At 35.7% G+C, this 27,377-nt stretch overlaps 1 protein-coding gene across 1 annotated transcript in view; it reads right to left on the reverse strand.

Annotated features, from left to right (window-relative positions):
• Positions 1–27,377, reverse strand: part of LOC115427885 (carcinoembryonic antigen-related cell adhesion molecule 5-like) — a 58,992-nt gene that overhangs the window by 6,753 nt on the left and 24,862 nt on the right. The window contains exons 6-8 of the mRNA XM_030146611.1: positions 26,942–27,220; positions 25,263–25,517; positions 16,679–16,805 (exon numbers count right to left, since the gene is read on the reverse strand). Coding sequence (XP_030002471.1) covers positions 16,679–16,805; positions 25,263–25,517; positions 26,942–27,220 — 661 coding nt within the window. The remainder of the gene's footprint in view (positions 1–16,678; positions 16,806–25,262; positions 25,518–26,941; positions 27,221–27,377) is intronic.

Consider the following 27,377-nt stretch of genomic DNA (forward strand, 5'->3'; position numbering starts at 1 on the left):
AATATTCAGATGAAAAAGGGGGAAATATGAAAGTAGTTAAACAGGATTATGATTATTATCTGACATCCGGAGTGCTCAGACTATTCCAGTGAACATGTAAACAGTGTAATCTGATCCGTTTTATCTGGTAACAGCAGCAATCTGATTAGAATAAATCAGATTAACACACTTGGATTTGTCCCCAATACTCCCGTGTCATACATGTATACAGGTTAATCGGATTTATTTAGTTCTGTTACATCTGCACGTGTGGAAAAACTATTAAAATGGCAGAAAACGGAAGTTACATAGTCAACCATGAGTGGACGACAATAACAGGAAGTTTGATTCTACTGTCACTAGACTCAAACAAAAAACCCAAACAAAAGTTGAATAAAATAATGAAAAAATTGACAAAACCAAACAAAGTCAACAAAATAATGTACAAAATGAGCAAAACCAGACAAAGATTTAAGAAAATAATGAAGAAAAAAAAAAAAAACTGAACAAAAATTCTATAAAATAATGAAAAATATGAACAAACCCAAACAAAAAAGGAAAAAAATAATATACAAAATGAGCAATACCGGACAAAAATTAAGTAAAATAATGAAGAAAAAACCAAAAGTGAACAAAATTCTATGAAATAATGAAAAATATGAACAAACCCAAACAAAAATGGAATAAAATCATGTACAAAATGAGCAAAACTAAACAAAAATGTAGTAAAATAATGATAAAATTTGCAAAACTAAACAAAAATGGAATAAAATGATATACAATATAAGCAAAACTGAACAAAAATTTAATAAAATAGTGAAGAAAAAGCAAAACTGAACTAAAATTCTATAAAATAATGAAAAACATGAACAAACCCCCCAAAAAATGGTATAATATACAAAATGAGCAAAACTAAACAAAAATGGAATAAAACAATGAAAAAATGTGCAAAACTAAATAAAAATGCAGTAAAATAATGTACAAAATGAGCAAAACTAAAAAATTGAATAAGATAATGTACAAAATAAGCAAAACAACAAAAAATTTATAAAATAATGTACGAAATGAATAAAACTTAAAAATTTTATAAAATAAAGTACAAAATGAGCAAAACTAAATAAAAATTGAATAAAATGTACAAAATGAACAAAAATATAGTAAAATAATGAAAAAAAATTGCAGAACTAAACAAAAATTTAATATAATGAAAAGAAAACTGAACAAAATTCTATAAAATAATGATAAACATTGACTAACTGATTCCGTTTATTTTTGTTCTTTTACGTTTGCACATGCGTAACAACAATTAAAATCGTAGAAAACTGAAGTTACGTCGTCAAACTTGAGTTGAAGACGATAACAGGATGTTTGTTTTTACCGTCACTATGAACGTACGAACTCTGAAATAAACCCGATAATGGACTGAAAAATCGAAACCGGGGTTCACGATTATTCTTACGTCCATGTAAACGCATCACATCTGATTATTACAATTATGAGACATTTATGGTCACGTAAACAGGCTGAATGTTGGACTGAAAACAGTTTCAGAAAAACTTGAGATGCAGATTAAAACTACAGGAACAATATAATAATAATAATAATAATAATGTGTGCAGTGTTTTCTGAATAATCCTCCTCACACGCCTTTAAACTCTGAACATTTTCCACCTCTGATTCAACTCTTGCACCATTTTTTTCAACCTGCTTTCTGTTTTTTTGGTGGTTTTTTTTTTCCATTTACTTTGCGTGAAAGCATCCACAGGGCCTGGAGGAGCAGCGACGGCAGAGTAAACATCCCATAATATGTTCCTGCAGCCACAGTGAGCCTTATCAGAGAAACTGCGATACACGTTTAAGGTGCAGATAAGACGTCAAACAGTCACAAATGTCAAGTTGAGCTGGAACTGGATGTGTTCGTCATCCATTCAAACACATACACCTAGAAAATATACATCATTTAAAACGATCATACCATACAATGCAATAATCCACTGATGCATTTATGTATGAGGCGTTCATTCATTCATTCACTCTCCCACACAATAAACACAATATTTCCAGATGAGAACAGTTGTGTTCTGTCTTTAACCAGGTGAACATCTGAAACTCTGAGAAGGATTTTACGTAGTTCTGACGGCAGTGAGTTCTACAGTTTAATACTGTTACAGAAGGATGACTGTCCCAAAGGGTCCTGTAGAAAGGGATTTTCTATTCTATTCTATTCTATTCTATTCTATTCTATTCTATTCTATTCTATATCAGATTCACATCAACATCCGTTAATAAAGTAGGATATTTTGAAGCAACTAATAATTTATTTATTCAACCTTAAATTGTTGGCTATTGTATATATTCAAATATTACAGATGATTTATAAAGTAAAAAATCATATTGTTCCAAATACCATTCAAGAGTTCTTTGAATTAAGAGAGAGTAATTATAATTTATGAGGTCTTTATATTTTTGAATGTATGAAAGTGAGCACAAATGTGAAGTCCAGATGTATTTGGGTTGTGGGTGTGAAATTATGGGATGGACTTGATGATGAATTTCAGTCGTTCACTTCTCTGATAAAGTTTTTAAAAAATGCCTTAAGTGTAAGAACACTCAGGAATATTACGTGGAGATGGTAAATGCGTTTTTGTTTTGTTTTTGATTATTTTGTTATAACGACAATGTTCAACGATGTACACATTTAAATTAAAATAAGCTTCTGCTTCTGGCCTATTCCTTTTTTGTTTTTATCTTACCGGCCGACAGGCTGTAAACTATTGTCGTCATGCGGCGTCCGGTGGCGTCTGTTACAAAAATTTCAATTGTCTTCTTCTCTGAAACTAAAATTCTGATTGACTTCAAACTCGGTATACAGCTTCTTTATGATGATGTCAACAAAAGTTAGTGAAATTATTTGGATCTGGATCTGATTCTGGATTCGGTGCGACTTTGAAAAAATGTTCCCATTATAAGAGATAAAGAGTGGATTGAATCAGTATTAATGATATCAACTTGGAATTTGAATCTTTTTACAGATCTGATTGAATATGACCAAAACATGGACTATTTCTGTAATAGAATAAATACACAGAACTGGGGGAGAATAAATGGCATCTGGATACATTTCCCAAAGCTTTGAATTTGGCCGGTAAGACACTGGGCCATTGGTCCGATTTTTGTTGTGTTTATTGTGGTTGTTGTAGTGTGTGTGGGGATTACTGTACAAACCAAAAATAAACCATCCATTCATTCATTCATTCATTCATTCAAATAATTCAAATAAAACAAATATCTAACATAATTCAGTTTAAAAAGAGATATAAAGAATTGATTCTTGAGATGTACAGTATTTAATAAAGACAATGAGGCCTGTTTGTTTATGAATAATTTTGTACTGATAAATCTGCTGGAATTGTTGAAGAAAATGGTTGAATTGTTGAGTCTGTTTGTATGACTACTACCATGATCATTTTGTTGTGTGTAATTCAGCTACTGCATTATGTATTTGTTGTGGTTCGATGCTAAAATTAGGAAAATAGTATTGTTTGATTCTTGTATTCTTGTATTTTGTTTTATTTTCTTTGCACGTTCTAAATAAATAAATGAATGCCATAGTTTCTCCGTCAGGTCAGGTGGAGACGACACGTGTTTGTTTTTTTTAGCTGCAGTTTGAATCGCGTCCAAACCTCAATCTGCCGCCAGATTTTAGACTGAGGTGAAGAGAACAGAAAGTAACTACAGACTTTTACATTTTCACTTAGACTACTTCCATTTTCTGTTGCTTTACATGGAAATATTTATTGTATTTGTTCCTCCTTTTCATTCTCCTCGTCAACATGTAAATCTGATCTCCAGTGGGTCGCACCAGTAAATAGTCTGTTTTAGTTCAATAAAGGGAAAAAATTATGAAAATATTTCCATTTACAAACTATCCAAACAAAAACGATGTGAATAACCTGAAAAAAAAACTTCCATTTTGTAAGAAAAATAAGTGCAATTTTAACAATATTAAGCCTCAACTTATCATGTACACGTGTGCATTAGACACAATGTTACGCAGACATTTGGGAACAGGCAGAAAATTGTTAAAATTACACTGATTTTTCTGAAAACACAGGTGTCAAACATTAGGCCCGCGGGCCAAAACCGGACCTCCAAAGAGTCCGATCCGGCCCGCAGGACGAATGTGTGAAATACAAAAATTACACTGAAGATATGATCCATCAGTGATGTTAAAGTCAGTTCAGTTTGAACTCGACCTGGTTCCTCTGCTTCTGGGCCTTCCTAGTGTCCATGTACCTGATGTATACCACAAGAAACTGGATAATGTTATGGCTTTTTGTGCTAGAACTCTATTCTACAGCACTGGATTTGGGATAAAACGGTGCCTCCTGTGTCCCAGAGGCGGCGGATGCAGGTCGGTGTGTGGCCTGGTGCTTTTGCATCCGTCAGATGGGGTGTCGGGTAACAAACAGGAGACAAAAGGCCGACAGGAGCAGATGAAGACGCTTCAGATGCAGAGGGCGAGTGCAGACACGACCCACGCATTCCTGCGATTCTCTGAACGGTGGCCTCGCCCTCCTCAGCTGCTGCCGCAGCGACGACAAACAGACCCAGACCCAGAGCGAGGCTTCAGGACGGGAAGAGGCTCCAGAGGTCAGAGGTCAGAGCTGGACTGATTACATCAGATTTCTAATCAGTTTTAATGAAGTTAACCCAGATCAGGTGATAAAAATGCCTCCGTGCGTCTGTAGAGGAAGTCGAGTTGAACGCAACGAGGGAATTTCCTCAAATTTCACACAAATATTCACTGGAACTGGACGGATGTAAAAGCACAGGCCACACATCTGCATCTGTAGCTCGATTCGTTTGCCTGCCTGCTTAACGATTCTGCTTATCGATTCCGCCTTCGCTGTGCATGCGTGATGACGTCACATGTGCGCTGCAATGTTCTGGTCAGTACACAACCAAAATGGCATGGAGGCAGAAATGGTCTAAACAGACCACACCAGGTCCAGCTGAACACTGTCAAAGCTTCCATTTCTTCTAAAGGCTGGAATCCCTCCAGTCTGCTCAAACATTTGTCCACAGCATGTGATTCAGTCACAGGAATGTCACGTATTTGATTCACTACTTAGCGACACTTGTGAATGTAGCGGCAGAGTGAACGCTGGGCCCAGTTCTGGTTCTGGTGCAGGCAGCAAACGTCGTACCCCCTCAAATACAAGTTTTCAGAAGGTCGGTTTCTACACGGTAGGGGAAAAGAAATGAGGTGCACAACAACAGGAGACGAGCCAAACAGGTACTCTTTTATTTCCTCACCCAATGAGAATCGATAAGAGAATCAATAAGGAATGGGACTGATAAGCAAAATTGATAATGAAATCGGAATCGTTAAATTCTTACTGATTCCCATCCCTATATTTTACACACACACACACACACACATATATACATATATATATATATATATATATATATATATATATATATATGTTCCTGTGCTAAAGGTGTCCATTTATATTTCAAACCTTGTAAAGAAACAACATATATTGAACTTTAATATATTAAAAATAACAAATCTTTATTCAGTCTATGGATGAGCAACATCCAGTAACAGTTTCATGGCTAAGATGAGCATTAATGTCACTAAGATGAATCTTTTTACTTTTTGACACATCCTATGTACCTTTAATAGGTTTTATTTTATTTATTTTAATGTATGAATGTGTATATATATATATATATATATATATATGCTTTTTAAAAATTATTATTTATTTATAAGTTATTTTTATTTTATTCATTTATTTAATTGTGTATGGTTATCTTTATAATTATGCACTTTTTCAGTTTCATCAGTATTTTTGTGTTTTAATTTTAATTTTTGAGATTTCAAATGGCTTATGTGTTATTTTGTTCATCTGTTCATTTATGTAAAACAAACAAAAAAAAAAAAGGGGGGGGGGGCTGCGTTGTTACCAGTGACTCACTCCACATGCAGGGGCGTGGTCTGCTTTGGCAAACTGGTTAAGAATGAATGTGATTGGTGGATTGTTGCGCACACTGTGTGTCAGGTACCCAGGCTGACCTTAGATGAGAACATGTTGAGCTCATTCAGAACCTGTGATGGGACTACTGCGCACACGTACATCGCGATGACGATGCTCAAACAGTATATCGTACAGCTGTAGTCTGGACTACAACCGCTGCTGCTGACAAACAGTTATGTTGAACTGGAGAAATGTTGGTCTGAGGTCTGGACCTGATATGTGCTAATGTCATAAGTAGTTATAAAACGTAACAAATGAAGCAGGAATTCCAACAGGTTGTAGAAATCCACTGGATTTTTGCCCAAATGAATCTAAAGATAGTTTAGCAGCAGCTGGAGGGTTCAAATTCAAACTGTCTGAACTATTCAGGTCCAAATACACAAAGAAATGAAGCCCAGACGAAGAACAGTGGGTTTGGACAAATATGAGCCCTTTTAGGACAGATTTGTAGAGTTCATGCCATTAACTCAGTGGAAAATCCAGATGTTTTCTTCTGGACTGAGGCGAGAAGGAGCGGCTGTAAACACCGCATGAGCCGAACCCTGGATAAAAGCCTTTCAGGGGCGTGTTGGACTCATTTCTGGAGCTAATCATGTCAGCAGGAGTTGGAGGCGGCGCAGAAAAAAACTCCCAAATATTCAACTTGTAATTATGACTGAGGGGTGGGACGGGGTTTCCCAGCAGGCCGCTGGTGTTTTCAGAGCGCAGATCAGACGTGAACTAAACACCGAAGATGAGGGAGTTTGAATCCGAGGCATTTGAGGTCGGTTTGAGATTCCCACCTGAGCTGCTCTGTGTCACCGTTTGGACCAACATCACCACCACCACCGGTCTGTGTGAGCGTCTGCAGCTCCTTCCAGTGCGTTCATCCTGACTCCGTCTTCTGCTCAGTCCTCTTATCACGCTACAAAACAACCACAGACTTGGACTAATGACAGCCTGCTCATTTCCCTCACTTTCCTTCAAGAACATTTATTCTTGAAGGAAACGTTTGTGATTAATGTCCCCGTATTTCACCAGCACATTCTACCCAGAATTAATATTATTCAGATTAAGAGGTCGTTTAAGGAAAGAACAGAGAAGCTTTACAAAAGAACGGAATGAAATAATTTTACTTACGGATTTTGGATTAGTTTTATTTTCACTGACTATCATGTAAACTGTTCACTGTAATAGCTGTAAACGGCAGCTTATCTGATGTAAGCAGATGTTTCAAGAAAGGGGAAGGTATTATAATAAGTTTTCTTCATCTGGTTCTTTTCCAATCATTTAATTTGGAATGAATGAATGAATAAAATAAATAAATAAATAAATTACTAAGATGAATTTGTGAGGTCGTCAGGTTCTGCCACTATGCCTTCAAGGTCAAAGGTCATGGATCCAAATTACAGTCCATATATGACTTTCTATCAGTGCTCAATAGTAACTATATTGATATCTGTAACTATTTACATGTTATAAACCTTTAAAATATGGACCATTAAAGTAAAGGCACATTTTTAATATTTCAGAAATTTGTCAAAAATCTAAAGTTCTTATTTCATTTAAGTCCATTTTTTGCTCATTTTTTTCCTGCTATTTATTATTTTGTAAATATTTTACTCAGTTTTGTTCCTTTAGTTGCTCATTTTGTTTATTTTTCTACCTTTTTTTATTTTACTATTTTTTTTCTTAAATTTTGTTCAGTTTGTGGCTTATTTTGTTCATGTTACTTATTTTGTTGCTTTACTATTCATTTTTGTTCATTTTATTGCTTATTTTCTTTTTTTTTTTTTTTTTTTTTTTAATGACCGCGTAACTGTCGTATGGAGTTAAACAGGTGTCAAAAAGCAGCTGGACTGATTTAGAAGAAAAAAAAAAAAAAAGCCCAAAACAAAAACTAATGTAAGCAGATGTTTCAAGAAAGGGGCAGGAATTATAAGTTTCCTTCATCCTGCTCTTCTCCAGTCATTTAGATTGGAATGAATAAATAAATAAATAAAATTACAAAGATGAATTTGTGAGGTCGTTCGGTTCTGCCGCTATGCCTTCAAGGTCACTCAAGGTCAAAGGTCACGGATCCAAATTACAGTCCATATATGACTTTCTATCAGTGCTCAATAGTAACTATATTGATATCTGTAACTATTTACATGTTATAAACCTTTAAAATATGGACCATTAAAGTAAAGGCACATTTTTAATATTTCAGAAATTTGTCAAAAATTGAAATTTCTTAAACTGTGAATAAACTTTATTGACATTGTCCCAGGGAAGATGCATATAAAATACTGTTTTACACTGTTTTCCTCGTGTTTTTTTTTTTTTACTGCTGTTTCCAGTGTTGTGGTGATTTTCCTTTTTTTTGTGTGTATGTGTGTGTTTTTGCTGAGTTTTGACCATGGAACTGTTTTATGGCGTTAAACAGGTGTCAAAAAGCAGATGGACTGATTTATTAGAAAAAGAGCCTAAAACTAAAACTACTGGGACTAAATTCAAATATTTGTTGCTTATTTGATTTTTGTTTTTATTTTAGCCAATTTTTTGTCTATTTTTTTTCCTGTTATTTATTATTTTGCTCAGTTTTGTTCCTTTAGTTGCTCATTTTGTTTATTTTTCAACATTTTGCTTTTTATTTTATTATTTTTTTCCTCAGTTTTGTTCAGTTTGTGGCTTATTTTGTTCATGTTACTTATTATGTAGTCAGTTTATACATCATTTTTGTTCACAAAGATTCTTACAAACGATGGGTTTGTACGAATGTTCTAGTTTTAGTTCATACGAAATCTGCAGCTCATAGACATTCATGGAGGGAGTATGTCTACGATGTCCAGATTTCGCACAAGCCCATCGTTTGTAAGAATCTTCGTGACTGAGGCATTAATGCTCTTTCCTTGAAAATGACAACATCTGGTCTCAGAAAATTAAAAAAACAGGTGTTTTTGGTCCTTTCTTCCATTTCAGTCAGGTAGTAACTTTGTTTTTTGTTATTAGAGAAAACAAAAATCAATCTGTTTTTGAAATTTGGTTTATCAGTTTTGACACTGAAAAAGAAAAACGCCCTGAAATTCAATTTTAATTCTTGTATTTTAAAGTGAAAATCAATTAACTGCCGGTTTTTCCTCTTGTTTCTGAAAAGAAAATCCGATTACCAGCAGATCCACTGACCAGGGTTTAATCCAATAATGCTCTCTTATACTCGTACTACTGACGGTAATGTAACCTCAGGAAGTATTTCAGTGTTGATAGTTGCTTTTTTTTTTTTTCTGTTGCGTTGCTGTGTTGAACATGGTTTGTGGTTTCCTCATAACTGCAGTGTGACTTTATATCTAGATTAAGTGGTCACAGATGGCGCAGATTGAAGTTTCTATGTTAGTTTTTACTGTTTTATTTCGTGTATTTTCAGTGCAAATGAAACTAAAGACTGACTTCTTGATTTTTTTTTTTTCTTTTGGTCAAGTACTGCTGATCATTCCAACTACAGAGGATTTTATGGCTTGTGTAGCTCAGCTCACAGCCCCCCCCCCGAGCCAGGTCTCCGCCCCCTCCCTGAGCTGGAGGCAGTGTCCCCGCCTCTGATGAGATTGACAGCTGCACAGAGTGAGGGTTAACGATACAGGAATGCAGTCTGACTGTGTTTTCAGAATACCGAAACTCACACTGACCCACTTAAAGTGTGTGTTTGTGCAGACGGTGGGCGCTGTTACCCAAACTCTGGAGCGGAACTGAAGACACCAACGCATTACACACTTCCTCCAGTCATCACCATCCACTTCTGTCACTTTCTGAGAAATGAGACTCCTCTGAACTACAGCGAATCCGTCAACGACAACCACAAAAACAAACAGGCCGACTCCATCTGTCTGAACGCATACGTCAGGCTTTAAGGTGGGATCGAGTCTCAGGCGTAAACAAAGCTGCTCCTGAAACTACAGGTAACAACGACATGAGGTCGGAAAGTCAAGCTATAGCGAGTAATTATCTCCAAAACCTATAGAAGATCCATTTAAAACAGTCTCCAGTGTTCCTGTACGCCAGAGTCATGTTCTAACAGAATCAGTCCCAGTTGCATGTGTGAGGTTGATCTGGTTCTGTTCTGTGTTCCAGTCCTGGTTCTGTTCTGTGTTCCGGTCCTGGTTCTGTTCTGTGTTCCGGTCCTGGTTCTGTTCTGTGTTCCAGTCCTGGTTGGGTTCTGTGTTCCGGTCCTGGTTGGGTTCTGTGTTCCGGTCCTGGTTGGGTTCTGTGTTCCGGTCCTGGTTCTGTTCTATGTTCCAGTCCTGGTTGGGTTCTGTGTTCCAGTCCTGGTTCTGTTCTGTGTTCCAGTCCTGGTTCGGTTCTGTGTTCCAGTCCTGGTTCTGTTCTATGTTCCAGTCCTGGTTCTGTTCTGTGTTCCAGTCCTGGTTCAGTTCTGTGTTCCAGTCCTGGTTCTGTTCTGTGTTCCAGTCCTGGTTCTGTTCTATGTTCCAGTCCTGGTTCTGTTCTATGTTCCAGTCCTGGTTCGGTTCTGTGTTCCAGTCCTGGTTCGGTTCTGTGTTCCAGTCCTGGTTCAGTTCTGTGTTCCAGTCCTGGTTCTGTTCTATGTTCCAGTCCTGGTTCTGTTCTGTGTTCCAGTCCTGGTTCTGTTCTATGTTCCAGTCCTGGTTCTGTTCTGTGTTCCAGTCCTGGTTCGGTTCTATGTTCCAGTCCTGGTTCGGTTCTGTGTTCCAGTCCTGTGGTCTGGATGTAGGAGATCAATCTAACTATAGAAGTGGGCGGGACTTTCACAGGAGGAGAAGCGATTGGTCCTTTCGTATACGGTCGTTATGTTCCAGATCTGATCTATGCATGCGAGTTGTAATCTGTCAGAATATTTCGCGGCTGGTACGAAGCGGAAGAAACAAACAGGCAGGAAAATATTCATGCAAACAGTAGCGATAAGTGCACATTCATTGTATTCTTTCACATTCTAACTTTTATTAATTGAAATATTTTGAAGCAACAACCATACAGCCTGTCATAGAAGCATTCAGCGCAAGTTGGGGGCGGGGCAGTTGTCAGTCAGGGAATTCAGGATCTGTAACTGCAGCAGGGGATTGGTGAAAAAGGGCATTTACTTATGTTCGTTAAAATGTAGTCAGAGTACGTCAGAAATCGCATATATTCTACAGAAAGGGTAAGGTCATTTCTGTATGGTTGTTGCGTCAAAATATTTCAATTAATAAAAGATAGAATGTGAAAGAATACAATGAATGTGCACTTATCGCTACTGTTCGCATGAGTATATTCCTGCCTGTTTGTTTCTTCCACTTCGTACTTGCCGCCATTCTGACATATTCTGACAGATATGCAGTGCACATGCGTAGATGAGATCTGGAACATAACGGCCGTATACGAAAGGGCCAACCACGGAGGAGAACTGAACTCATCCAATCCCAGTCCATATATGACTTCTATCAGTTACATGTTATAAACCATCAAAATATGGACCATTAGAAGGAAAGGGACATTTCTAATATTTCAAAAATTCATCAAATATCTTAAAATACTGACCAAAAAAAGTCAAAATTTCAAAAATCAACTTTTCTGAAAACTGTGAATGAACTTTGTAAACATTGTCACATGGAAGATATAAAATTTTAAATGATTTCAACCAGTAGTCTGTGTCGGTTCTCATTTGCCCAGGTCATCATTCTTCTTGGTGGATTTTCTCAGTTCAGCTGGACTGGTTTAGCTCTGTTGAAAAGGTTTCGTCTCTCATCTAGCTGTCTTCTGTTCAGAACTGAAGAAGTCTGAGATGAAACCTTTTCAAAAGAACTAAACCAGTCCAGTTGAACCAAGAACCAAGAAAAAAATTCGACCAGTAGTTTCGGAGAAGAAGATTGTACAAATCCAGACACTGGTGACCTTCGGTTTGACCCTTCAAGGTCACTCAAGGTCAAAGGTCATGGACCCAAATGAAAGTCCATATATGACTTCTATCAGGGTTCAATAGTAACTGTTATTGATATCTGGAACCATTTACATGTTGTAAACCATCAAAATGTGGACCATTAGAAGGAAAGGCACATTCTGAATATTTCCTTTTTGAAGAAATCCCTAACAAAGATGACACAGCGCTGACACAATAACTCATGTCTGATGAACCGGGCAGATAAAACCAGCGTCCTTAGAACTCCAGCAGCTGTTTGAGAGGTCGCACGCGCAGACGTCTTAACACAGATGAGTTCCTGTGATAATCTGCCTGTGTGAGCTTCAAACCACGCCCAACAATCAGCAGCTGCAAACGCAAAAGTCTGAACGAGTAAAAAAAAAAAACCACGGTGGGTAATTATCACATTCCGCTCACAAATATGAAGCCGACATCCTTCACTTCACATAAAACAGACCCTGAGGTCATCCTGCACCTTTATCTGCGCTGTCAACACGTCTGACGGAAGTTCTCTGTTTATGAGCTGACTGGTGAACGTCCCAGTGTCTGGACGTCCTGTCACAGACCGGCTCACCTTCATTTGTCTTCAGCTCACTGTTGAAATGATTAAAAAGATGCTTTTGGCCTGTGAGCTGATGTCTGTTCTGCAGAAGACAGCACTTCTGAACCCTCGTCTTCTCCTCACACTTACTATCCTCTGGTTATGTCAGTGACAAAAACCTACATGTATTAAAAAAAAAAAACTGCCATAAAATCCTCATACAAGAATCTGCATCAGCCTACAATGGGAAAACGGTTGAAACTGGTGGAATACAGTCAAAGTAGTGGCTTTTCCACTGGACGTCTGTGCAAAACTTTACCGATTTTTACTAAATGTAGAAAAAACTGAAGTGCGTAATGTCGATTTTTTCCATTAAATCACAAATGCAATGATTTGTTTATTTATTATCGTGAGATGACACAAGAAGTCATTCCATAAACATGGTGACGAATGTAAATAGGGTGTTGATTTACAGATGTTTTCATTATTATTATATATTACCCCTCTATCTCGTACTAAATTTTAAAATTATTCAGTTTTCTGGTGTGTCCACACATATTGCACTATGTTTCTTTAAAACTCTTCTTCTTCTCTTGTTGTAATGTCCGTCAACATCTGTTTTTTTTATTCATGTGACTCTAGTTGCATAAAAAGGTCTTTCCATTCCAGTTTTGCATGATATACCATTTGCGCTATGCCTAAAAAAAAAAAAAACACCTCTTGCCAGCACAAAAACTTTTAATTGAAAAACAAGCGTTTTTCTATTAGGTAAATTTTTACGCGCAAGTTATATTTGTGCAATTTGAGGGTCAATGGAAAAGTGACGAATGTCAAATATCACTAATTTTCTTCAAAATAAAATGTTGACATTAGACAGTTACATGGTGCTAATCTCTGACACATCCAAAGCTCTAATTATGACCAATGTCCCATTGTTTTACTATTTATTATATGGAAAATAGAAAAAGAAATTTGTGGGGGGGGTTTTGGTAATAAATCATTCAGAATGCAAATCATTAAACTGGCACTTAAAGGGTTAAAATCCTGAAAATTGTTGAACGTTTGGTAGTTTTGAGCAGTGATCAAGTTGTTTAAGTGGTTTATTAAATAAAAAAGCATTAAAAAAAATAAATATTTGTAGGCCGATAAAAATTCATGCATCAGCCTATAATTGTAAAATGGTTCAAACAGGTGGAATCCAATAAAAATGTCAAATATCACTAGTTTTCTTCCAAATAAAATGCTGCCATTAGAGTCTCTACAGTTATATGGTTTAAAGGCAGTGAGATTAAAAAATGTGATTCTAATGGAAGTCAGTGGGACATTTTTGAACACAAGGGAGTATTTAACACTACAGAAAAAATACTAATGACAACAAATCTATTTTGTTGCTAATCTTTGACATATCTAAAGCTCTAATCACAACCAATGTCCCATTGTTTTACTACTTATTATTTGAAAAATATAAAAAGAAATTTGTGATTTTTTTTTCTTTTTGTAATAAATAATTCAGAATTCAAATCATTAAACTGGCATTTAAAGGGTTAAATCCTGAAAATTGTTCAATGTTTGGTAGTTTTGAGCAGGGCTGAAGTTTTTTAAGTGGTTTATTAAATAAAATAAAATAAATAAATAAATAAATATACACAGTATATGTATTTGTCGGCTGATCCATGTATCAGCAGTAAAATAATACAGTTTCCATTAGTGCCTCAATAACAGATTAAACATGTTGGAGCAGGTCGCTGTCACTGCCGTGGCTACAGAAAAGAATTTACTGTTATTCCACCTGATGCAGAGTATAAAGCACAGAAGAAAAGATGATGAGGGTGGAAGAGCTGGGGGCTGTCAAACATACGGCCTGTGGACCAAAAACGGCCGCCAAAGGGTCCGATCCGGCCCATGGGATGAATGCGTGAAATGAATAAAATACACTTAATGGCGTCAAAATACATTTTAGTTCAGGTTCCACAAACAGACCAGTAAAACTCTGTCATAATAACCTATAAATAATGACAAGTCCAAAATTTTCTCCTTGTTTTACTGTAAGAAAGTCAAAGTACATGGAAAAGGTTTACATTTACACACTATCCTTCAACAATAAAATCTGAATAACCTGAAGAAATATGAGCCTGACATGTCTTAACCTCTTACTGCCATTATATAAAAAAAATAATAAATGTTTTGTGTTGTTCCTGTCAATCAGATGTGCAGATGGTTAATCTGAATATAACGCAAATTAGAGACGTAATAATAATAATAATAATAATAATAATAATAATAATAATAATAATAATAATTAAACAAATGTTGATCATGTCCTCCAGTCAATAATCCAAACAAAATAAAATGGTCCAAAAATCTGAAGAATGTCATGAATTTAATAAAACCGTTACAGAAACAGGGCTTTGAAACTGAACTATGACCAGTGGAATATTGAGGCAAATCAAGAAAAATGTAATTCTGCCTTTTACTAAATGTTTTGTGTGTTTGTAGATCCACTGTTGATCTCCAAGTTGTAATGTTCTTAAGAAATGTCACGTTATTTGTGTTTTTCACAGTTTTTGAAAGGATAGTTTGCAGATGTAAACATTTTCCTGCTGTAGTTTTACTTCATTCACTCCCAAACAGAGAAAAGTTTGGCCTGGTCATTATTTCCAGGTTATTCTGTTAATATTTGACACTTTAGATCAGATTGGTCTGAATGTGGAACCTGAATTGAAATGGGTTCGACAGCCTCGTCTTAAATCCTCCTCCTCCTCCTTCCTGTGTACAGATATGAACCGGTCTGAGGAGTGTCCTGGCTCGTGGCCCATCACCGACGGCAGCTTCCTGTTGTGAAATGTTCATGGGATGTGGCGTCAGGTTGGATCACTGCGGTGGCTTTATGAGGGTGTGATGGGCTGGGGTTTGACTCTGAGGATGCAGCCACTTACAGGTTTAATTCATTCAAAGGATCAGGTCAGACTACAGAGAATATTTGGTCATAGCTGGCGTTAAACTAACCCTTCACCAGCGTCGGCTCAGCTTTATGAGGTTAACCCTTTAAAACAGTGTATGACTGTCATCACAAATTATTTTTCAAATTTCTAAAAACCTCAGTGATGGCCATTTTAATACTGCTGTGCAATAAATTATTGTATGCTCTGCATGCTACAGGTGTTTTGTTTATTGTATTATGTTTCTTTACCTTACTTTTTTTGTACATATTATAAATTTATATATCTTTTATTCTGTTTTTAACACTTGAACATTCCATTGTTGGTTGTATGTGGGATGTCTGTGGTGATGGGCCAGTGTGTTTTTGTACAGCTGTAGTAACCAAACAATTTACTGCAAAGGATCAATAAAGTATCTATCTATTCATCTATCTATCTAATTATTTGATTTGATTGGATTTCTTTGCACATCATAGACAGCAAGAGAAAAATTTAAAAAACTATTTCCATGCAAGTAACACCATTGTGCAGGAGAGGATAGAAGCTGAAAAAGGCTCATGTAAATACCTCCCTGGAAACAAACAATAAACGGGAAAAAATTGTAATAAAAAAATTGAAATAATTATCTAAAGTAAAAACAATAGAAATGCAAATCAAATGATATACAACCTTACATATTTTCATAAATAACAGTCCTTTTCAGATGATTTTTAAATAATGACAAAGAAGACGTTGATTGAAGTTGAAATTATCACTAATCCATGAGTATTTCCGAGTCGTTCTCAGTGGTTTTGTGTGGACGCAGATATTTCCAGAAACGACTCTGTGTTTAGGGAGCACTATTTTTGAAAACTACAAAGAAAAAGATCGGATAGGAAAAGATGCGGTTTCGTGTGGACGTAGCCTTAGAAAAGGAAGCAGAGCCGTTAGTTTCTGAATCTGTCGTTCAGTCGTGTGGACGCCGTCGTTAACGCAGTGAAGGTTTTTAAAACAAACATGAACCGGCGAAGATACAGGTGGGATTTCTGAGGAAACGAGCTGCAAAAAAATGTGAGCGGGGCGTGGCCTACCTACACGGTGTACATGTTTGTGAGTGTTGGTCTGACATGTTGCAGGACGCCGACACACAACAGGAATGAGGAGAATTTACTAGAAGGCGTTGGAGGTGCAGACGACTGTGCAGAGCCACACTGATCTGCATATACGACAAACCCCTGACTGCGCACTTCCAGACTGTAGGACAGTGTGTAGGACAGTGTGTAGGACAGTGTGTAGTACTTACGGTACTTTCTGCCGGCAGTACATGAATAAACCGATGGCGGCACCCAGAGCGACCAGGACGCCGATGACGATTCCAGCGATGGCTCCGTCCGACAGACCGTCATCATCATCTTCTAGTGTTCCCTCCTCTGAGAAAAAAAACAACACAACTGGGTGAGATGTGTGGGAAGAAACACTCATTCTATTCTATTCTATTCTATTCTATTCTATAAAATAATCAAATAAAAGAATCTAACAAATAAAAATTCCAAACTTTTTCAAAACTATTTTTTCCACTCAGACCTTGACTTTATGTACATTCTATTCTATTCTATTCTATTCTATTCTATTCTAAAATAATCAAATAAAAGAATCTAACAAATAAAAATTCGACTTTTTCAAAACTACAATTTTTTCCCCTCAGACCTTGACTTTATGTACTTTATGCATTCTATTCTATTCTATTCTATTCTATTCTATTCTATTCTATTAAACAAAATAATCAAATAAAATAATCTATCAAATAAAAATTCCAGACTTTTTCAAAACTGCTTCTTTTTCCCCTCAGACCTGGACTTTATGTACTTTCTGTGCTCTATTCTATTCTATTCTATTCTATTCTATTCAATAATCAAATAAAAGAATCTAACAAATAAAAATTCGACTTTTTCAAAACTACAATTTTTTCCCCTTAGACCTTGACTTTATGTACTTTATGTATTCTATTCTATTCTTTTCTATTCAACAAAATAATCAAATAAAAGAATCTATCAAATAAAAATCCCAGACTTTTTCAAAACTGCTATTTTATCCCCTCAGAGCTGGACTTCATGTACTTTTACACTTTTTTGGTTGAGACTGTACCTGTTGTGTGTGGTAGAAAAGTTCATTTTAATAAATGTATGAATAAATAAATGCATAATTTGCAGTAAATGATGTTTTACCGACAAACATTTTTCAAAACATCTGAAAATCACAAAAGTGCACGAACAAGTTTCTAGAATCATTCCCGTACCGACAGGTTAGTGAAATCACATTGAGTTTTTAGAAGTTTTCCTCACATATTTCTTATCTTAGATACTTTATTAAGACATTCACACAAAATTCCAGACTTGTTAAGACTTTCAAGACCTGCACAAGCACCCTGTAATTCTGTTTACTAGTGGGCGAACGTGTGTGAACATCAACCATGGAGGGAAAGTAAGTAAGTAAAAGTTATTGTTTTAGCTGCTCTACATCCACTACTTTTAATTCAAATGTGCAATAACTTGTTGTTACGTCTAAGGACTCTTCTTCTTATTATTATTATTTTGTTTTTATTATAGTCTCTTTTACAAATGTGAATTTGTGTTTGTCTGTGCAATATCTGTTTTTTTATATGTTGTAGCTGTGTTTATGTTTTGTATCTGTCTTCTTTGTCATATCTTTATCTTTTTCAAACTCCGTGACTCAGGGAAACGCACAAGAATTCTAACGTACCTATACTGGTATGGATCTGTGCAAATGGCAGATAAGCTCTACTCTACTCTACTCTACTCTACTCTACTCTACTCTACTCTACTCTACTCTACTTTATTCTATTCTACTTTATTCTACTTTACTCTACTTTATTCTACTCTACTCTATTCTACTCTACTTTATTCTATTCTATTCTATTCTACTTTATTCTACTTTACACTACTTTATTCTACTCTACTCTACTCTACTCTATTCTACTCTACTTTATTCTATTCTACTCTATTCTACTCTACTCTACTCTATTCTATTCTACTTTATTCTATTCTACTCTACTCTACTTTATTCTATTCTACTCTACTTTATTCTATTCTACTCTATTCTACTCTACTTTATTCTATTCTACTCTACTTTATTCTATTCTACTCTACTTTATTCTATTCTATTCTATTCTATTCTATTCTATTCTACTTTATTGTACTCTATTCTATTCTATTTATAGAGCACTTTTCACAGACACTTTCACAAAGTGCTTTACGTGCCAAGTACAAATAAACAGTACAACTAAAACATAATTAACCCTTTCATGCATGGGGCTCACTCCAGTGGACAGATAGTCTCCAGCTGTTCTCTTGTATTTTCATGGGTTTTGTTATTTTATGTGTATATCAGCCACCGCAATTCATAGAAATACTTTAACTTTGCTATTCTTGATAAACCTGATGTGCACTAACATGTCTGAGTGTAAAATCAATTGCTAATTGTTATTAGACTGTAATTAACAGTTTTCTTAAACCAAAGTGGTTTTTTTTTTGCATATTATCTCCATGAAGTGAGTAATGTCTAGTATTAGAGTATGTTAAAATGTGGGAAAACATCAGATTAGCAGCATTAAAAATGTTCTGATTTCATACATTTCATATCACTTTTTGATATTGTGTTTTAAATACATGTTTCTTTGCTTCAGAAATTAAACACATTGTGTACAGCTGAGTAGACATTTTGTTTTAACTCCATAAAAAATAGGCTCATTAAAAAAATTTCAATCACATTGTTTTTTTCATGCCTAAACAGGAATAAAAACACTAAGGAAAAAAAATCTTGACTAAGGTTGTCATAATTCATGCATCAAAGGGTTAAAATACCATTAAAACACAACAAAATACAATTCAAATATGATAAATACATAAAGTACCATCAGTTTGTTTCAGCCCTGAGTCAGTTGGGAAATTAAAAAGCCTGCTTGAACAGGAACTCAGTCATGTCGATTGAGTGAATCAAAAGTTCAGTGGAAACAATGACTAACCACAATAACTGTACATGTAAACAGGAACTGAAACTGAAAGCCATGTTCTGATGTGAAACCATCCGTAGAATATCTGATGTCCATGAAAACACAACAATCTTTAACCTGTTGAGTTAGTGGCACGTGTTGTTTTTACTGTTAAAGAAATAATGAAAATGAAACGACTTCAGACCGTGAAGAATTACTGTAAATATGAAGTAAAACTATCGAAATATTAGATTAAAATCTGACCCAAACTACAGAGACTGAAGTGAAATGCAAGAAAATGTTCACTGCAGAGCCTCTGAACGTCCAAATGGGTCGTATGTGATCACCATGAAAAGATGAAGAACTGTATTTTACTCCAATTATTGACATGTATTGATAGGATTAGTGGATCAACAGGTGTTTAACAGTTTAGATCAGTAGATGGTTTAGATTTTTGAGGGTTAACTGAATAAATACAGGGTTCTGGATGGTATGAAATGATGAAGTCTCCTTATTTTTCATGTATTTTGCTCATTTTCTCCTCACTTTAGAAGAATTTGTTCATTTTTATGCAGTATTTTAAGGTTTTTTTAAATTTATGTTTTCCTTATTTTTCAAGTATTTCGCTCATTTTATTCTCATTTTACAAGTTTTTGTACATTTTATCCTATAAATCATTGAGATAAAACTGCATTTTACACCAATTATTGACACGTATTGATAAGATTAATGGATCAGCAGGTATTAAACAGTTTAAATCAGTAGATGCTGTTCAGATCTTTAAGGGTTATGTGCAAAAACTTACAAGTGGACTGACGGCTGAGGGCTTTCATGTTTTTTTTCCATGCCTACATTCTTTTTTTTTTTTTTAGTCTTATTTCATCTTTCACAATGTGTTTCTGTCTTGTCATGTTTTACTGTGTGTGATATTCACTGAGAAGAAAGTCTTTTTTTCTTTTTTATGTGTTATTGTTCTGTCCATTTATGTGTTCTTGTTCTGTCCATTTGGTGAAAATAATTCACCTTGATACTGAAAATAACGAGGATAATGGTGCCTTTTTCTCTGTGGTCCAGTGTCTTATTTTTTTTTAACATCATTTTCTTCTTATTACTTAATTAATCTGTAAGAAAACATCAGATTTGAACAGACGGCTCTGGGTTGATTTGTATCATCTCTGAATCAAAGCAAAAACTATTATTAATTAATGTCTTTTCCTTATAATAAGATATGCCAGAAAATGCCAGGAGCGCCAAATTAGCCTCAATGTCCAAGTATGGCCTTTAACCCTTAGTGGTCTGAGCCTATTTTGGCTGTTTTTCAGTACTTTTGATTTTGTCTTTATATACTATATAAAAAATGTTTACTATACCCATGTTTGGGATCTTTTTTTTTTCTTATCATCTGCCTATTATTTTTTTTACTTTAACCTACTATATCCACACAAAAGGCCAAAAAACACACAAAAAATATAAAATCCGATTGAAAAAATCTATATAATTTATTGCATAAATAACACAAAGATGCTTAACAAACCTTTTCAAAGACTTTAAAAGTGAATATTACTTCCAAATATTAGGTATAGAAAATTAAAATTGTAATAAATTAAAACTAAACTCAAATATTTTACATAAAAGCAGATCTTATAGGCATTTTTTTTTAATCAGTTTTCTCATATTTTCATATCTGATGACCATGAAAAGATCAATAACTGTATTTTACACCAATTATTGACACGTATTGATAGGATTAGTGGTTTAACAGGTGTTAAACAGTTTAGATCAGTAGATACTGTTCAGATCTTTAAGGGTTAATGTTGTTAATTTAACCCTTAGTGGTCTGAGCCTGTTTTGGCCGTTTTTGAATACTTTTTATTTTGTCTTTATATACTATATAAAAAAATGTTTACTATACCCATGATTGGCATCTTTTTTTTTCAGCACAACTTCATCTATCTCATCTGTCTATTATTTTTTCACTAACCTGCTATAAAAACACAAAAGGCCAGAAAACACACAAAAAATATTAAATCCGATTTGAAAAATGTATATAATTTATTGCATAAATAACACAAAGATGCTTAATGAACCTTTTCAAAGACTTTAAAAGTGAATATTTCTTCCAAATATTAGGTATATACAATTAAAATTGTAATAAATTAAAACTATCCTCAAATATTTGACCTAAAAGCAGATCTTTACATAGGCATTTTTTCCTCCAGTTTTCTCATATTTTCATATCCACTGTCATTGATCCAACTCCATGGGTTTTACAGGTGAATCAATGTTTCAATTTTTTATTCATTTTTATTTATTATTATTGTTATTACTTTTTTTTTTTATTTCTTCTTCAATTTAGTTCAGTTTGTGGCTTATTTTGTTAATGTTATGTGTTATTTTGTTGATTTATTATTCATTTTTGTTTATTACTTCGGCTGTTTTTGTTCATTTTGTTGCTTATTTTATTCTTCTCTCACTTTAGTACATTTTTCGTATATTTTTTCCACATTATTTGGGGTTCTTTTTGTTTTGTTTTTATCAACTTTTGTTCATTTTCTCCACTGTCAATGATCCAACTCCATGGGTTTTACTGGTGAATCAGTGTTGTAGAAGATGACTATGTTTCCATGGTAACTATGGAGCCTCTGAACGTCCAAATGGGTCTTATCTGATGACCATGAAAAGATGAAAAACTGTATTTACACCAATTATTGACACGTATTGATAGGTTTAGTGGCTCAGCAGGTATTAAACAGTTTAGATCAGTAGATGGTTTTGGTCTTTAAGGGTTAATGTTCAAACGCATCCTTTAATAAAACTCTCCTTCAGTTTCCTGTCGACTCCCGTGGCAGTGAAATGACCGGAGTCGAACTTCTATTCAGAAAAATAACTGAGTCATGAGTCGGTGTGTTTTCTTTGAGGGTGTAAAATGAAGTCAGACTCGTAAGTGCTGTTATTATCTGCTCAGTCCGTCCTCTGCGGCGCTGACTCTGCTCTGTGACACTGAAGCCGATGGACGATTTCAACTGCACTTACAGCCATTTTACAGTGGCACTGCAGGGAATGACGGTTTAGTTAAAGATTTAGCACAAATGTAAAAAATATGGACTCAAAGTTTACCTTGTTTGACTGAAACTGAAAATATGACACTTAACTGGTTTTGTAGTTTTGTACCATTTATACATTTGAACCCTTAGGGGTCCACGGTCACGGCTCTGTGACTGAATCACATGACATTTTCAACATGTCGTAGCGTCAGAAGTTGAAGCTGTTAAAGCAGTGATATTTTGCTTTTTTAAAAAATGGAATTATGCATTTTCCAACATTTCCCTGTGGTCTCCATAAACTGTAAATGCTCTGCTTGGGTCTGATTTCTTCATTCATTCAACTCCACAGGTCCATCTTCAACCCTGTTTCTGAGGAATGACACCAGAAAGGTGGTTTGGAGCGCTGGCCCTTTAAATGCACATGACCCCACCCCCCTCCAGGTTGTTGACCGTCCCATTAAGCCACTTGTGTTCATTAAAGGTAGGGTAGGAGATGTTTTCCTGGAGCATTTTTTACTATATTTCTTAAAATCCCCTTCACACCCTGATAACAACCAATTAATTAAATGCTCTGACACAAAAATAAAAATATTTTAGTCACCTGTGGAACGGACAGGACTGAAAAAACACCATCCAATCATTTTAACCGGCCCATCAAAATGATTGAACGGTGATATGTCTGTCAAACTCAACTGCCATTTGTCCCTCCCCCCTCTGTTCGTGCCCCTCTTCGTGCATGAGTCGTGCGTTCTCAGAGGTTTGGAGCAACTGGTACAGGAGACGAAGCCAGAGCTGGGATATATTAGTTATATTAACTAGATTAGTTATATTAGTTTTATTAGTTATATTAGCTACATTAGTTATATTAGCTATATTAGTTAAATTAGTTATATTAGTAACAATAATTATATTAGTTATATTAGTTATATCAACTATATTAACTATATTAATTATATTGGTTTTGTTAGTTTTATTAGTTATATTAGCTACATTAGTCATATTAGCTATATTAGTTAAATTAGTTATACTAATTATATTAGTTATATTAGCTACATTAGTTATATTAACTATATTAGTTATATTAGTAATATTAGTATTAGTAACAATACCTATATTAGTTATATTAGCTATATTAGTTCTATTTGCTATATTAGTTGTATTAACTATATTAGTTTTATTAGTTATATTAGTTATATTATCTACACCAGCTATATTAGTTAAATTAACCATATTAGCTATATTTGTTATATTAGCTATATTAACTATATTTGTTATATTAGCTATATTAGTTTTATTAGGTATATTAGCTACATTAGTTATATTGGCTACATTAACTATATTAGTTAAATTAGTTATCTCAGTCATATTAGTTATATTAGCTATATTAGCTATGTTAGTCATATTAGCTATATTAGTTACATTTGTTATATTTGTCATATTTGCTGTATAGGTTATATTAGTTATATTAGTTATATTAGCTATATTAACTATATTAGTTATATTAGCTATATTAGCTATATTAACTATGTTAGCTATATTAATTATATTAGCTATATTGGTTATATTAGCTATATTAGTTATATTAATTACATTTGTTATATTAGTTATATTAGCTCTATTAATTACATTAGCTATATTAGCTATATTAGTTATATTAGCTATATTAGCTATATTAACTATATTAGTTATATTAGCTATATTTGTTATGTTAGCTATATTTATTATATTAGCTATATTGGTTATATTAGCTATATTAGTTATATTAATTACATTAGCTATATTAGCTATATTAGCTATATTAGTTATATTAGCTATATTAACTATATTAGTTATATTAGCTATATTTGTTATGTTAGCTATATTAATTATATTAGCTATATTGGTTATATTATCTATATTAGTTATGTTAGTTATATTAACTATATTAGTTATATTAGCTATATTAGTTATATTAGCTATATGAGTTATATTAGCTATATAAGATATATTAGTTATATTAGCTATATGAGTTATATTAGCTATTCATTCATTCATTCATTTTCTGAACCCGCTTTATCCTCACTAGGGTCACGGGGGTCGCTTGGAGCCTATCCCAGCTACATAGGGGCGAAGGCAGGGTACACCCTGGACATTTCGCCAGTTCATCTCAGGGCTGAACATATAGAGACAAACAATCACTCTCACATTCACACCTATGGGCAATTTAGATTAACCAATTAACCTATTGGTGCATGTCTTTGGATGGTGGGAGGAAGCCGGAGTACCCGGAGAGAACCCACGCAGACACGGGGAGAACATGCAAACTCCACACAGAAAGGTCCCACCCCCCGTCGACTGGTGTTGGAATCGAACCCAGGACCTTCTTGCTGTGAGGCACGAGTGCTAACCACTGCACCACCGTGTCGCCCACGACACGGTGGTGCAGTGTTATATTAGCTATATAAGATATATTAGTTATATTAGCTATATTAATTATATTAGCTATATTAGTATGGAAAGTTCAATGGTAAACTGTTTTGTCGCTCGTACTAAGAGAAATGTTCGTCTAAAATCTGGGCCTTATATATGAAATGTCGTGATGTAACTAGTTATAGACGCAACAAATTAAGCAGAATTCAAACAGGTTGTAGAAGTCCACTGGGTTTTTGTCCAAATGAATCTAAAGATGGTTTTGCAGCAGCTGGAGGGTTCAAATTCAAACTGTCTGAACTATTCGGGTCCAAATACACAAAGAAATGAAGCCCAGACTAAGAACAGTGGGTTTAGACGAATATGAGCCCTTTAAAATCAGCGTTTCTACAAAGTAAAAGTGCAGCAGGGATCTTGACTCGTACCTCTGACGATCAGGAGGTGGCTGTTCCTCATGGTCTTGGCGGTGACGTTGTTGTACGCCTCACACGTGTAAAATCCCGTGTTGGAGTAAGCGGCCTTTTCGATGACGTATTCTTTGGTGGTCACCTTTTTTACCGTGCCGTTGAACCTCCAGGTGAAGGTGGCCTCAGGGAAGGAGGAGGTCTTACAGGTCAGCTTCACCTGGTCCGTCACCTCCACCTCATCTGGACCGCTCACCTCCACAGGATCCGGACCGACTGCACACAAAAAAAGTACAGAACACCAAGTCAGCGCTCGGACTCTGAGACATTATATTCAGAGATTTGAACAAACACACACGACTGACCACCAGTAAAAAAGTCCGAACACTGCAGGATTGTTGTTTTTTTTAACACATATATTTATTAAAGATTTAAAACATTACAAATCCTTTCTGACATGAATTGGTAATATCGTGTGGGTCTCCCTTGAGCATAACCCCCCCCCCCCCTTCCCAAGACCACCTCTGAATTTTGAAACAGCAGTGAAAGTAAATAACAAAATAATAACTGACAAACAATATAAGTAATAGTGGTATCCCAATCTGGACTTTTTTGCTTCCGATCCGATTTTTTTGGGATTAGTTTTGTCGATACCGATCCAATTCTAAACTGATATGGACTTCTTACAAAGAAATTTTGATTTAAATTTTTAACTGCCGTGTTATCTGTACGCATATAAGCTTTCTGTGTGTATGTTCACCCTGCATAAAATACCACGTGATTAGTGGTTAGGGTTAGGTTTAGGGTTAGCAGTTACTGTTAGCGGTTAGCAATTAGGGTTAGGGTTAGCACTTACTGTTAGTGGTTACCAATTAGGGTTAGGGTTAGCAGTTAGCAAGTAACAGTTAGGGTTAGCGTTAGCGGTTAGGTTTATGGTTAGCAGTTACTGTTAGCAGTTAGCTATTAGGGTGAGGGTTAGGTTTAAGGTTAGGGTTAGCAGTTAGCAATTAGGGTAAGGGTTAGCAGTTACTGTTAGCATTTAGCAATTAGGGTTAGGGTTAGGTTTAGGGTTAGCATTTACTGTTAGCGGTTAGCAATTAGGGCTAGGAGTTACTGTTAACAGTTAGCAATCAGGGTTAGGGTTAGCAGTTACTGTTAGCAGTTAGCACTTAGGGTTAGGGTTAGCAGTTACTGTTAGCGGTTAGCACTTAGGGTTAGGGTTAGCAGTTACTGTTAGCGGTTAGCAATTAGGGCTAGGAGTTACTGTTAACAGTTAGCAATCAGGGTTAGGGTTAGCAGTTACTGTTAGCAGTTAGCACTTAGGGTTAGGGTTAGCAGTTACTGTTAGCGGTTAGCAATTAGGGCTAGGAGTTACTGTTAACAGTTAGCAATCAGGGTTAGGGTTAGCAGTTACTGTTAGCAGTTAGCACTTAGGGTTAGGTTTAGGGTTAGCAGTTACTGTTAGCAGTTAGCACTTAGGGTTAGGGTTAGCAGTTACTGTTAGCGGTTAGCAATTAGGGCTAGGAGTTACTGTTAACAGTTAGCAATCAGGGTTAGGGTTAGCAGTTACTGTTAGCAGTTAAACTTAGGGTTAGGTTTAGGGTTAGCAGTTACGAATCTGTAAACTGGAGATCTTTTATGCCAAATGCCATAAGACCCGCAACCCACCCCCCCCGTGTGTGTGGTCAGCGAACACTCACAGATGACGTCCAGTCTGAACGTGGCCTTGTCGATGCCGATGGGGTTCATGAGCTGACAGGTGTACAGGGCGTGGTCCTCCTTCTGTACGGGGTTGATCAACATGGAGCTGCTGTCGGGGGCGAAGGTGATGCGGGTGCTGGGGCTCAGAGCGGTTCCGTCTTTAAGCCACGCCCTGCTCTTCACGTTGCCCGCCTCCGCCTTACAGCTCAGGTTAGCAGAACTGTTTCCGGCCAGGAGGGGCCCCGACGGACCGGACACTTTGGTCCCGGTGATGGCCTCTGGAAGACACACGATGACAGTCGGATCACAGCTGATTCTTTAGACCACAGGTGTCAAACATGCGGTCCGGGGGCCAAAACCGGCCCGCCAAAGGTTCCAGTCCGGCCCACGAGATGAATTTGCAAAGTGCAAGTTAAGGCATCAAACTCAAAAATA

Source organism: Sphaeramia orbicularis, chromosome 11 (genome assembly GCF_902148855.1).
Source record: "Sphaeramia orbicularis chromosome 11, fSphaOr1.1, whole genome shotgun sequence".
In the NCBI taxonomy this organism is placed as follows: Eukaryota; Metazoa; Chordata; class Actinopteri; order Kurtiformes; family Apogonidae; genus Sphaeramia; species Sphaeramia orbicularis.